We start from the raw sequence: 14,326 nt of genomic DNA, 5'->3' as shown, positions 1-14,326 counted from the left end.
TTGTATTTGTAGGGAACTATTGTCAGCTGTGGATAAAGACACATCAGTGAGTAGACTGAAAATAAACTAGTGCCCATTATTATTGTATGGGTTATGTAACATGTCGACGGTGTGATAGTGTGGTTTGTTGGTGTGTTTTTGATGGACAACAATGGAGGTCCATGGCAAAGAGGAATAAAATATATATAACTTTAGCTACACAGACGGTAGGATCAATTAGGTTTTGGTCTTTTCATGGGATTCATAAGAAAATGGAATATTGGTACTCCTAAATCCAGTATTGGTCAGGCTTTTCATACAAACAAAAGAAACATAACTGTGAAAAAAAGTAGAGTAAACTACCTGGATGAAGTAATTTAGGCATGACAACTAGGGCAAAGAGGGCTTCAATTCAGCAGCAGCTTCATTTTCCTCAACTAACACACGGATCAGCCCCTTACTCTTCCAAAAGACAAGTTTTTCCGTTTGTCAGGCTGTCCATCCTTCTCTGCTTAAATCCGACATCAGCCCTCTCTGCCTGGACAGTAGTTTTTGTAATGGAAATGGATAAGAGGAGCAGAGAAATCAAGTGCCCTGATGATCTAGTCAGGCTCACAGTGCTGCTGGGGAAGGGCAGGCCAGAACCCCTGATCCTTTTTTCCCTCCTCACATTCATACACCCCCCCTCTCTTCTCAGGTACAATCCAACTATCTCCGGTGGTCAGGAGTCAGGCGCTTTCAAAAGCCATAAGTGGTTGATGGAGATGTATTTTACAGACCATTGTAAGAGTGCCAGGGGCCGGCTCCAGTCAGATATTATCTACCACCAAAGTGGAGAGAGGTGTGCAATGCCAGTCCAGAGATCTCAGGGGATGGAAAAGGGGGGAAAGAAAGGGAGTGTGAGAGGGTTGCTTTGCACTGTCATATTACATTACACACATGTGCTAAGGATGAAAAGTCAGTGAAAGAACCAAGCAAATGAAATACCCAACTTGACATCTCTCTGTTTCCCGCTTCATGTTGCTGTTTCTCTCTTTTTCCTTTTTTTTCTATCTGTGTATCTCTGTCAGTGTCTTGCTCAGTATCTCTTGCAAATTACCTCTCTCTCTGTGTCTGTAATGCACTCTCTAGCGCTCAATTGCTCTCATTTTTTATTTCTTGGAAGTCATCTGTAACAGCCTTGTGTGTAATTTCTCCAGTGCTAGTTGTCTGATTCTATCTTTTTCTCCACTTTCCCCCTCCCCCACATACCGCCTCAGCTACACCCCTCTGGCAAAGTTGGGTGCTCTGCTTGCTTGACGGAGTTGTCACAAGAGAGCTATATTTATTAAACTATTGCAATGAATGAATAACACTGCACCCACCACACCCCACCCCATCACCAAGCGCCCGCCCGCGATTGCTCGGGTGGCACAAGCAGCCATCACCGCAGCAGCTGCAAATAATCGTCTCCAGCTCAGTAGCCCCACTAATAATCCTCCAGTATAATCTTCAATTAGAACCGCCGCGCTAATCTCTGACAGGAATAATCATGGCGTTTAAAGTCTTTTTTTGTATGTGTGTTTGAGTTGGTGTTGCTCACAAACGAGCCCATGCGCCATTTGTGTGTTAGTGAGGGGAAGTAAAGGTCCACTGATTGACAGTGGTTGTGTGTATGTTTAGGGGGGCTTTGAAAGAGAAAAGTGAGCGGCAATTTAAGAGCTGGATTTCCTTGTTAGTGGTGAGATTATATATTATGTCGTGTTCCGCAGTCTGACTTCTTTAATGGGGTAAAGGGGAGAAAAAAAAGGCCTAATAGTTTTGGAGGCTGTGAGACAGCTGGCTGCAAAGACTTGCAGGGAGGAGGGGGGTGCACTCTCTCTCTCATTCTTCTATTCTCTGTGCTGTTGTCAATCCAATAACACCCCCAACATCCATTCGCTCACATGAAGAAGCAATAACTTGTAGCCTGTTAAACTCTCTTCAGAGATTCTGTGGCTGTTTGTCGCTCCAAGGTAAAAGAAGGAAAAGTGCGAGACTTGCTAATTCGGTTTTGGGGACACCTGGGATTAAACAGCCAAATATTCTTCACAATACGTAATGTAGTGAACGGGCCATCACCCCCTGGAGTGTCCAGTGCCTGAAAGAAAAGCTTACAATTTCCCCCGACATTATTCTCTCTAGTAATTCTGTCACTACTGTCAAATAATGTTTACTTACTTTGCATAGAACCTATTATTTTACTGAACAAACCAGCTTAAGGCCGTCTGCCAAATACGATTGAAATATAATAATTTCTTTGGTCATAATAGATAGTTCACTAGGGCTTCTTGATAATTTAGTGTAATTTTTTGTGGTGGAATGGTTTCTCATTAATTATTAAAAGTTGAAAGTTTTGATTCCAAATTAACCCCAGCAAATTAACCCCCAATTAACTAAACCCTCACTCTAAAAATATGATATGTAAACTTGCTTTTTGACACATATACACATTTATTGTGAATACCATGATATCTGATATATGTATCGGCGGCCCCTCTATAGGGTGACCATATGAGATAGGGTAAAATTGGGGCGGAACATAATAATAAAATTATTTATTATTTGTTATTTTTATTCAGGAATTTAACTCATGTCATGTCATGTAAACCCGAAAAATACAAATAAAAAAAATCAGCTCGGCAGCAGCTATTTTATTATACATGGAGTCATCCTCTGCTTAAAGAAGGATGATACCAGAGTGTTGGTCTGTACAGTTGTGCTGTTAGTTACATGTGGTTTGCTGCTAGCATGCAGCCTGACGTCTGACCCCCCCGTGTGAAATAACTCCTTCCTACATACATTGCAAAACGCTTTGTTTGCCTCACATAAAACTGCGGTAATCCAGGGTTATTTCCCTTATTAGTCCTTCCAGTACCTGCAGAGACATTTTTGCTTTTTAGCTATGTGTTCATCGAGTCCCGGGACACCAGCCTGAACCTCTAGTTCAACAATGAATTCATGAAAAATAACAATGCATATTTTTCCAAATTTGCGCTTAGCTACATATGTTGCAGCTGATGGAAGCTGGCTGCAGGACAACTCAATTACCATGAACAGTTTTAATGTTCTATCAGACTATAACTATACTCAAGAGTCTGCTTTTGAGACTTTGCAGTAATTTCAGGACAGTTAGGGCAGTATTTGGGATTCGGAACAACTGCTTGTAATTGGGACTGCCCCAAATTGTTCGATATGTCTTGTCACCCTACCCCTCTACCATCTTAGCTATATGTTTGTTGTCAGTGGGTCAGCCATAGTATCTCAGGTGGTAAACTTTAAATCAGTAGTCTGAGTCACCATGCATTTGAAATATAATGACCCTTGACATCTTCCTTGTGTCAACAGATGGGTTGGTAAGTGACGGGGAGTTCCTAGACATCACAGAGATCAAGAGGCAGCAGGCCGAGGACTATGAATGCATCACCAACAATGGAGTGGCTCCACCTGATCAGCGCAAGGTCAGGGTCACGGTCAACTGTAAGTATCCCTCTCTTCGCCCCACAACAGCCCAGTGGTGATAATTCAAGTCACACTGGACCTTGCTTCTTATGACCCAATTATGTTTTAATGATATATGTTAATACAGTAGATGCATTAATATGTATGAGTTGTTTGAGTTCGTACATCGCAATTATGCTCTCTCCAGGGTTTTTCAACCCTATGCTGACCTACCTCTACTTCTCTGTAAGGGCAGATGTATACTAATTGCCGAATTCCCTCCTTTTCTTTGGTCTGTTTTTTCTTCCCTTGTTTTCTCTGCCAGACCCTCCCATGATCACAGACATGAAGAACCTGCCAGCCCATTTGGGTAAGACGGCTATCTTGCGCTGTGAAGCCATGGCAGTCCCACCAGCCTCCTTCGAGTGGTACAGAGATGACCATAGGTGAGACCACCAAAGAGTTCAGAGCTCTTTTTTTTATCCAAACTCGGTGCCAGCTACATCTAAAATGTATATTTGTCTCTCCTTGGCCTTTGGTCCTCACTAAGACAATGCTTTTTACACACAAAATGAAGCTTTGTAAAGGCACTGTAGAATGAAACAAAAATCAATAAACACCGGCCTAACATTTAAGTAATGATGTGTAAAACTGAGCTTCTGAAATGACAACTTATATTCAGAGGGGTTGTAGAGATGACGTTAAGAAGATTACTTTTCATTTATTCCACTCTGAGCACTCATTTAAATGTCAGTAAAGCCAATCACATAGGTGTAGTCATTAACCTTTTTGATGTGTATTTTTGATTTGTGGCGTTGTTCGGTCGACGTCTCATATAACAGCTGAATAACAACGCATCTGTTTAATATGAGCCTCAATCTAATCACTGTGTTATACCAATCAGTTGCTTGACAACAGAAACATAAAGTATGTTAATGAAAACTGTGACACAGTAGGTGATAACAGAGCAAAGGAGGGAACAGAACAGACATTTAACCAGCTGAGACTCGACTGAATGAACAGGCTGTATCTATCAGTGGGTACATGAGATCTTAACAAAAGCCATTTGAAAAAGTAAGGCATTATCACACATAAATTACATTTTCACATTTAGCCAGTTTACTGTGGACGTAGTCTTGGCTGCCGTCCTTTTACCTAACCTGAGAATATCTGAGATTATCATGTATGTTTTTGCCATCTCTTAGGAAATAATAGTTTGTTGGAAACCTATTTGCTCTCTTTACCCACATATAATCTGTCCTTCCAAGTTTGTAAAAGGTCCCAGAGAGTGTAGAAGAGTTAGAATGATTTGGCATCAGCCAAAGTAAGACACAGAAGTACTTAGACAAGCCTTTGCCAGCCAGAGAGAGCTGTTAATAGAGTATAATGGGCCCCAGCAGGAGGTCTCTGTTATTTATGGACCGTTAGATTTCACTATTAGCACAAGGTGGGACAGAGCCGGTGTGTGGAGGAGGGGCATTGTGTTGCATGGTGTCTCTGGAGAGAAAAAAATAAATCCTCTTATTCGACTCACTAGGTGTGATGTTGTGTTGTATTTTTGACAAACTTTTTTTCTCATTTTCTTCCTGTTTCCTTCCCTCGTTTTCGCTCCCCCACCTCTACCACTCAGGCCGGTAGAGAGTGACAACACCCTGAGGATCAAAAACGAGAAGACGCGCTCGCTGTTGCTGTTCACCAATGTGACAGAGAAACACTTTGGCAACTACACCTGCTTTGCCGCAAACCGTCTAGGGGCTTCCAACGCCAGCATGCTGCTGTTTCGTAAGTTATCACCTACAAGTTCATGCAGAAGCATGCACACAATGAAACAGTGTACACGTATGCAAGCCCAAGCTTTCGCAAGAGCATGAGTATGCTCACATTTATCTGTTGGGACTATCAAACCGACGTGACAAACTGCCACAAAAACGATACATATGCAATGACACACTTTTTTTCCTTCTTTGCCTTGCCTCATTTTTGCTCTGCACACAGCACAGCATTTTCTCAGCCCTCCCTTCCTCCTTCCATCTACCCATTTTCGTTATTCTCCGCCCCATTAAAGCTTTGCTTGCCTATATTACCATTGCTCTCTCCCTCGTCCGTTCACTCTCACCCTCCATCTCTCGTCCATACATATTCCTGCATGCACACACACAGACTGTCGCTCTGCTCTGTCCCGTTACCCAAGAAGTTGTCATTTCTCTCCTAGCCAAATTCACATTAACCGTCCCCAATGAACGATATCCTACCCTTCCATTTTCCGTTACCCCCCCCTTCCCTTTAGTGCATTCAGCATTACCATCTTAAGTGAGTCCTTCATCTATCCCCTTTCTTCTTTCATTCCTTTACCCATTATCTTGGCCAGTCTCCCTTCAATGACTCACTACCCAGTCAGACCAATACATCTTCCTGCTCTCTTTTTCCACCACCGCTTCCACTTCCGCCAGCCTATATCTCCATCATCTGTCCTTCTGCCTCCTCTTTCCCTCCTAATCTCCTCCTGCCATCATTAGAACACAACAAACCTCTTTCTGTTCTGGACCAGGCATGGAAAAGCGGCCCATAATCAGATGCTTTTGTGGCATTTCTATTCATACACTGTCCATCACTTATTGCCTCCACCGTCTTTGTGTCCACACTTTTGTAGCTTTTTGTTCACCATTATAACATAACACCATTTGGATGTTAACAACCCGCCATCACATCAAAATTGGCACATGATTGTATTTACCTTCAACCAATTAGCCCATTACTGAAACCACTGGCAGCCTGTACTAGCTTTTACTTTACACTGTTACATTAAGACACCAGTTACATGGTGGAAATCTTTTAGCTTGCCAAATGGAACAAAAGAGGTACAAAAGAGGAAGAGAGTAGGTGAAATGTTCTTGCAACTGTCATTTAAATCGTGTTGCTTAATTTTGTGTCCCACTTACAATATTATTGATGTGTTCTTATTCTTTACTTTGCCTACCATAAAACTATTGTTAGGTAATTGCTGCAGCATTTAATGGCTTTGAAACTTAAAGTGAAGGTTTCGGAGTAATTTAACCGTAGGGTTTTTGCACCTTGACCTCGAGCCAAACAATCTCCCATAAGCTTTTTTCTTTTGATATAACATTGGGCGAGGTAGTGCTGTAAGGCCATCTGCTTAGTGATGGCACCAATAGAACCAAATGTGTATCTCTTAAACTACCCTACAAATAATGCCTGGAACAAACTTCTACAGTAGTAAAAATAGGTTCTGTACTCATTAAACGAGGCATTGTAAGTAAGTGTAACTTATAAAATTCATAACAAGGTTTGCATTTCATTGAGGTGTCCCAGTGCCAGGGTGCTTATACTGCACTATACTGTCTGGCTCGCTGGCTTTGATTTCTGGCACATGTAGATGGAACAGAGCCATTGTAAATGTTATAAGTTTGACCCATGTTAGACAAGTCAGAATGTAAGCCCTGGACATGTTAACTCATGATTTTCATTACTTTGATAATTCAGATACACGTTACTTTATTAGGAAATTCAATAGATCTTTTGCACGGTGGTCATTTAGACGTATCAAATAGGTGTACCTAATAAACTTAATATAGCGTGAATAGCTTTAAATGACTTTTGCTGGAATGAGACTTCCAGCAAAAGTCTGACAGTTCACCCTTAAACTTTGGTCTGGCATAAATCCAGGTTGACTAATGGAAAAAGCAGGACAGGTATTCCACTTCATGACTCTTTTTTTGGAGATCCTAATCTAGAACAAAAAGACACTGACAATTCACAGTTAAAATAGCAAGTGTATGTTCGTTACCCAAAGGACACGGAAACAACAGGAAAAGTTTGTCTCACAGCATCCCTGCTGTGGAACAAATATAAAGTCTATGAGACATATGAGAATGCCTTGATACTTTATGTGATCTCATCCTTGATAATGTGATGCTTTTTCATGGTGGGATGTTACAGTATGTGTTGTGTTTTGATTCTACTTAGTGTAAATTGTGGGAGATTAAGGTTAGTGAGACAGTGTAAAAAAGAGAGATTAATGTCAGGTGTAAGTAGACTTTATTATGCCACTGTACATCGAAATATGTGTTTTCTATTGTAGCAGAACTTCAGATAATGACACTTAAATATCTATGTCTAACAGCTTCTCTCCTAGGAGAGTGATGCCCAGAACGTATTCTTTTTTGAAAATTAAACAAATTCCTGCTGACAGCCAAAGTAGACTGCAGGCATTCAATACTCACTAAATATACATTAATTAAACACCCATTTCCGCTGCATTAATAATGGCTGTGTGCTTGTACTGTCTATGCAGGTTCAGTGACTTGCTTTTTTGGCACATCTATGGAATAAAGCCATTGTTAAAGTCAATAGTTTCCCCTGTGTTTGACAAGTCCAAATGTCCGCCCTGAATTCTATAACATGTAGCATGTCATGGCTTTGTAACGTGAGATCAATCATGTTAACATGTTACTAAGAAATTCAATAGCCCTCTCTCACTGTAGTCATTTAGACATTTCACATAGGTGTAACTATTAATATTAATGATGGCTGCATTCCAATTAGGCGTTCCAGTTCAAAGGTGCTTGTATTGCGCATGTAGGGTTTAGTAGAATGAGTTCACCTAAATGAAACATAGCAATCAATATTGTTATTAGTTTGACCTGACCTGTTTGACAATTCAAAATGTCAGCCCTGAAGCTCTCTAACATTGTTCTAATGAACAGACCAAACACCACAGCCCTTTATATATTTTGTCCATTTATTTTTTAATGTCAAGGTATCAGAATTTAATTGGTTAATTTTAGGTCTGTGTTCATTTAACTATACACATTTCTCCTTTCCCCCCTTCCCTCTTCTCTTCTTTTGGTCAATCTGTCTCCGTCCAGGGCCAGGGGCCATCCAAGGGCGAGGGACTGGTTTACATGCAGGGATGAGTGTTGGCGTGAGTGTTTGGGTTTCCCTCTCTACTGTTCTTCTGCTGAAGGTGTAAAGATCGATCTCCACCTGGAATTGTCCCTAAACGTCCTTGAAAGCCCCCGGACCCCCTCTTCCTTCCTCTCTCCCCCTCTACGGAAGGAAGAAGGAAATTAAATTCTTTAATTACGAACCCATCACTGTGAACAAAAAGAATATGCATTATTCCAGGAGCCATTGAATCATTGCATCAAACACCACCACATTAACCACGACCCCCCCACCCCATCCCACCCCACCCAAAAACCCCTTCACCCTCAATTTAATATGAGGTTAAACCATTGTGATCATCTCACATACACACTGTGTCTCCCTCTTTTTGTCTCCCAGAATGCCTTGCAGATTTATCTGACTTGGTATGTTCCTCCTCATCTTGTTTTCCCCTCATTACTACCACTGGCCTGATGATAGAGAGTGTATATTAACTGATTATTGTGTCAGTGATGGATGAGAAAATAGATAATCTTACAAGTGGACGATCATTAATGTAATATACTACATAGACTAATGACTGACCTACAATGTTTGCCTTATGGAAATGATACATAAAATCTCAAATGTATGGTGGATATTTATGGAAATTATAGGTATAATGTGGTACTGACGGTCACGTGACCTTTTGAAAATTGTCCAATTGGTGGCCATGTGAAGTATCACCCTCTGATCACACCTACACATACACACAAACACATACAAATGTATGGCTTTTTGATTTTAACTGTTGAGCAGTGAAGCTGCTATGAATGATGTCAAAATATATTTAAAACAAAAGGGTGGGTGGTGACGGCGTCGGTCTTAACTACCCCTTTATGTAATTTGGGGGGTTTATTACCAAGGTTTCGCATGTAGACCCCCTCACTACCCAAACCTTTTCAGCCCCCTGCCCCGCCCCTTCTGTCCAATGTGCTCTGTCCAGTCGCCCTTTGCATTGCTATAGTGTTCTCTGCTCCGTGTCACCCCTCTCCTCCCTCCGTCTTCCTCCCCAGTGTAAATATATGCAGTAAAGAGGCCACGCTGGCAACCTCAAGTTGCCTGGCACTGAACAACTTCTCCCATCAGCCTCAAATACGCTCCAGTTTTCTGAAGCAGCACGAGACTGTCCAGTGACAACAATATCTTCTGTTTCGAAGCTGTGACTCCATCCTCTTCGTCGCTTGTTGATAGCATGTACCGGTTAGAAATGTTCCTGTTGTGAGTCCATACTCCCTTCACTCACTCTTCCTCCCTCCCTCCCTCCCTGCACTGTGTCTGTTTTACTCTGCAAGGTTACCTGCTTTTACTTTTTTGGTGTTAATAATAGTACAGATGATGATGATGTTAATACGTATTTGAATAACTATGAATAGTAATTTCACGTGAAAAAAGAACAAAATCTGATGGTAATGAGCTGTACGTGGGGGAAAAACGTTTTTTGTACTTTCTAAGAAATCACACACATTGAACGACTGCAATGAAAAAAAAGACATGTAAAGTTTTCGAAGTGATGTGCTCTATTTTGCCATGACAAGCTTTTTAAAAACGCATTTGAAACAGTGTGAGGGATTATGTCATCCAAGTCCAGAAGCAGTGAATGATGATGTAATTTATCATTTGTAAGAGTTTATGTATTGGACTCTTTTTTGTTGTCATGCTGTTAACTGCATCACACACACACATTTACAGCATATTTGTCCACTTATCATAGTGTGTCTTTCTCCGACCAGCTAGATAAATGATTTGGATCCATTTCAGTCTGGGATCGTGGCTGTAAGTCGGTTCTTGTTCGGCCAGACCACAGGGAGATAAAGATGTAATTAGCCATTACCTGTGGCTGGCTAAGTGAAGGAGCCTGGGCTCCACCTGTCCCTCCTGCCAGCCAGTGATGGCCCCCATAAATCAAGCTCAATCCTGCCACTGACAGGAATCCTCTTCAAGGACAACCTTGCCTTGATGCACCAGTCCTCCCTCCAATGTGTACCTGTGACATGCAGGCATGGGCACTACAAAACCCCCATGGCACAATTATCCATCCACTACCCCGCACAGCACAAACAGTGGGAGGTAAGCCCATTTTTCAACATGGTGGCACTCGTTTCTCCACTGAAACACTGCTCCACTCACATGCAGCGACTATATGCAAATTTGCCATAATGAGCCTGCACGCAGAGATGAGTTTACCCCGGCTGAACCCTGACTACTGCGACCTTAAAGGGGAATTACTCAGATTTGAATCAATTGTCTGAATGCGTTTTGTTTGATTTTATTTCAAACCAGCAATAACCCCTACTGTGCAAGAGTTATCCGATATGGTTAGAGCTGTGGTGTAATATCTGAAAAAATTACATTTACAAGGTATATAAAATAAGTCTCTTGTTGTACTTTTACGTTGTACAGTACTCTGAAATGATTGTGAAGCTCTGTTTAAATGGCCCTTAATTTAAAACACTACTTGTTGTACTCAAAAGGTCTTGCGCTCTGCGATGTAGTCGGGTTGTCTGTGTGACAGAACACACTGCTTGTGCATGTATCTTGTTCCAAAAATAATGACGGATACCAATTCAAGCACAAGAGCAGGTCGTTTGGTCAGTGCTTCTTTTTTCTGACCCAGACACTTTCACATCTCAGTATCTTGGTTTTTCATGCTGTATTTTATTTTCACTATTTGTTTCCCACTCAAATACTGTGCACTGTTCCATTTCAGTGTCCCACTGGGTCTGTCAGTGGCATATAACATATGTATGTACATAATCTGTCCTTGATGATGAAAAAGAACAAAAAATAGAAGATGAAAAAAAACAGACAAAAAATAACACTGTCATGTTTCTCAATGTGGGTTTGAAAAAAGCAAGTCAATGTTCGTGTATGGGTGGATTTTGAAAAAAAAAAAAAAAAAAGCAAACATTGTATGTTGTGTTCAGGTTTATGGGGAAAGGGTCCAGGGGAAGGGAATTCGGGCAATATGACTTGAAATCGTGGAGTGGTAATAAATAGTATGTGGGTATTTGTACAAACAAGCAGCAAAAGAACATGTTTTCATGAGTCATGATGTATGTAGATGAATCACACTTCTGGTGTGGATGAGGAGAACTGGAGAGGGTGTGGGCAAGGAGGAAGCATATCCCCTGGGTGCACATCTTGAGGGTAAAAGAGGATGCTGTTGGGGGAGCAACCCGTCCAACAGGCCTGTGGGAGAAAACCCTGACAATGCAAATCCAAAAGCTGAGAGCCAGGGGGAGATGAGATGACACTCACCAGACTGTGAACCTTCCAGTTAGGGGAACAAGACAGACAGGCGCTCATATTGCATTTCCAAACTTGTGGTCCTTCTCAGGGGAAGGTGTACCACACACTATTTATGGTTGCACTATGCAATATGAATAGCATTAACATAGCCTTGATCACAAACACAGTCTGGCCTACTTCAAGTGTATAAATAACATCCCAACTGGGGTTCAATGAGTTTACAGTGATATAAACAAGACGTTTGCTCAGACCTTAATTACATTCGGTGCACCCTGATGAGAAAGTGTTGATTGGCTCCCGCAGCTGAAGGTTATGATCTGTTTACAGAATCTTTGTTAATAAGGTTCCACGAAGCTGTTGTTTTGAGCTCCCAAAACTAGCTCGTAGTACCGGTTTACAGTGTAAAGCATTGTTTTGCACTTTAATAGCCGTACATTTGTTTATGGTAAGATTTAATTAATGAGTTTACACAGGTGGAAAAGGAGGTGAATGTATATACTTGTAAACTATTGGCACTTTTTGTTTTTGTTACCATAGCTGTGCAGTATTTTGACATGGATTTTAGGAACAGGACTGAAACAGAAAGGAAAGGAGTCAGGTAATTAAGCTCAGAGTGTAAGGACAGTGGCGCACGTTGTTCCTGATCTGTCCCAGTGATGAAGTGAAATAATGATGGTGCTTCAAAGCAAAGACTATATAATAGCAAAAGAAGTGTAGGTCCAGAGAATGTTTGAATGTGCTGCTTTCTTCATTTTGTATGTGGCAGGCTCCTGCTGTAGCTTTTCCTACAACACACTCCCCACATAGAACAGATCCCGGACCGACTTTCAATTCAGAATGCAATGGTTAATCAATACATTTGACCGAATGGCTTTTGGAATAGAGCAATTTCTCCCCGGCCTGCCTTACCAGGTCCCCAGAAGCTAAATTGATCAAGTGTCTATAGACCAGCCTTGGAACACAGAGCATAATTCATCTTGCCTGATAAAAGATCCCTAATTGCTCATCGATTTTTAAACCCTTCTCTAAAACTATTTGGGCAAGCTGTAATGTCAGCTCTGTAAACTATGTGTTCAGAGCTACGGTTCAGATCCAGGGAATGAAGAATTAATAATTTGTTTTTATTTTGATGTCAAGCCATGCTGTTGTTTGTTTTGCTACATAACATATTTTGTTAACCAGACGTGCACCCTAGGCTTTTACACTTCATATGCAAATTAGTGGGTGCTGTAAAGTTACATTATATTTTATTAGTAATGAAAGAGATGTAACCTGGATTATTTCACAACTGCCAGAGTCAGCAGGTATCAACACTGTGTATAGAGGCTTATGTCTGGATGTAAAATCCACAAAGATACATTTGTGAGCTGGCAATTCAACTGTAGAAAATTATATTTAACAGAAAATTATATAATGGGATAAATTGCAAACGTTGCAGCACCAGAGTGAGTATTCCAAAAGGCTCTGCTACGCATAGGGACAATTATATATGAATGATTATTGTTGCTCTAAATCCCCTGCTCATGTCCTTTACAGCAAAGCATGCCTAATTCCCATATATTATCTTAATTATCCACTGTTTACCAACTATCTACAGGCTCATTCAGTTCTCATGGGCAAAGTCGATGTTGCAAGTCTATTAAAGCCCAGTACCTTTCCATTATGGCAGCTAATGAGCGCATTAGAATACAACATGCTAGACGGGATTGAGAGGAGGAAAGTCTCCATGACAGTGAGCTTGAGCACACATCAGGTGTTTTAAATGGCATCACATCCGGTCATTAAAAAGCCACATGACAGTTGCAAGGCTATAGGTCTAGATTAGGATTAGTGTACATTATTTGCAATAGATAGATAGATAGATAGATAGATAGATAGGGTGATAGATAGATATGCTGTGTTTAGTGTGAGTAATTAGCTCAGAGTAGTTAAATAGATTCCTTATACATATTCAGGTGTTCTGAATATATTTTAAACTTCAGTTTGCAGCACAGATGTTGGGACACAGACACGCCAGCCTCGCCCTCCTTCTCACTGCAACCACAGATGGCGTCTTGTCAATCACTCACCTTTCTAAGAACAGGAGGCTAATTAACAGAGTGCCGCACTCCAACAGTTGAGCAACAGCAACGCTCGCACAGACCCGGCAGGCAACACAATGGAGGCATCTCGCCCACCACGTCTCCCCTAGTCATTAAGTCGCCCACCTCACATCTTCAACATTGAAAGAGTCCCATTACTTGGCCTGTCTGAATCACCAGCCTACGCCTAGCATTTTCCTCGTCAATCAACCAAGGGGTAAATATTGGTTGTGATGCTGAGAACTGACAGGGGAAACTTGGATTTCTTTCAGTGCCAGCACCAACTGGTGTTTTTGTGCTGATTTATATTGCAGTTATGAGACGGTAGGGCTGTGATAAAGTCGCAGATACGGGCTACGAGTGTTTTATTACCGGGTAAGGTGCGCTGGAGGCTGGGATACATGACGGGATGTATAACAGGGGCTGGGCATGTGCCTCAAGAGAGCAAAAACAGTGACTGCAGGAACCCTCACTGCAGAGTAAAGGAAAGTGTCTCATTTGGTACCTAGTAACATTTACCAGAAGAAATCCCACTGTGCATAACTGAGGGAATGAGTTTAGGCTATTGTTGAATGTTGGACCCACCTCTCTCTCTCTCTCTCTCTCTCTCT

General features: G+C 41.5%; 1 protein-coding gene across 1 annotated transcript in view; it reads left to right on the top strand.

Moving 5' to 3' along the window:
- Positions 1-11,160, top strand: part of iglon5 (IgLON family member 5) — a 93,727-nt gene extending 82,567 nt beyond the window's left edge. The window contains exons 5-8 of the mRNA XM_034874013.1: positions 3,346-3,477; positions 3,764-3,884; positions 5,069-5,220; positions 8,325-11,160. Coding sequence (XP_034729904.1) covers positions 3,346-3,477; positions 3,764-3,884; positions 5,069-5,220; positions 8,325-8,428 — 509 coding nt within the window. The 3' untranslated portion in view covers positions 8,429-11,160. The remainder of the gene's footprint in view (positions 1-3,345; positions 3,478-3,763; positions 3,885-5,068; positions 5,221-8,324) is intronic.
- The last annotated feature ends 3,166 nt before the right edge of the window (positions 11,161-14,326 follow it).

The sequence above is a fragment of the Etheostoma cragini genome, chromosome 6 (genome assembly GCF_013103735.1).
Source record: "Etheostoma cragini isolate CJK2018 chromosome 6, CSU_Ecrag_1.0, whole genome shotgun sequence".
NCBI classification, from domain to species: Eukaryota; Metazoa; Chordata; class Actinopteri; order Perciformes; family Percidae; genus Etheostoma; species Etheostoma cragini.
Note: the sequence above shows the minus strand (reverse complement) of the source record. Positions and strands in the feature narration are given on the sequence as shown.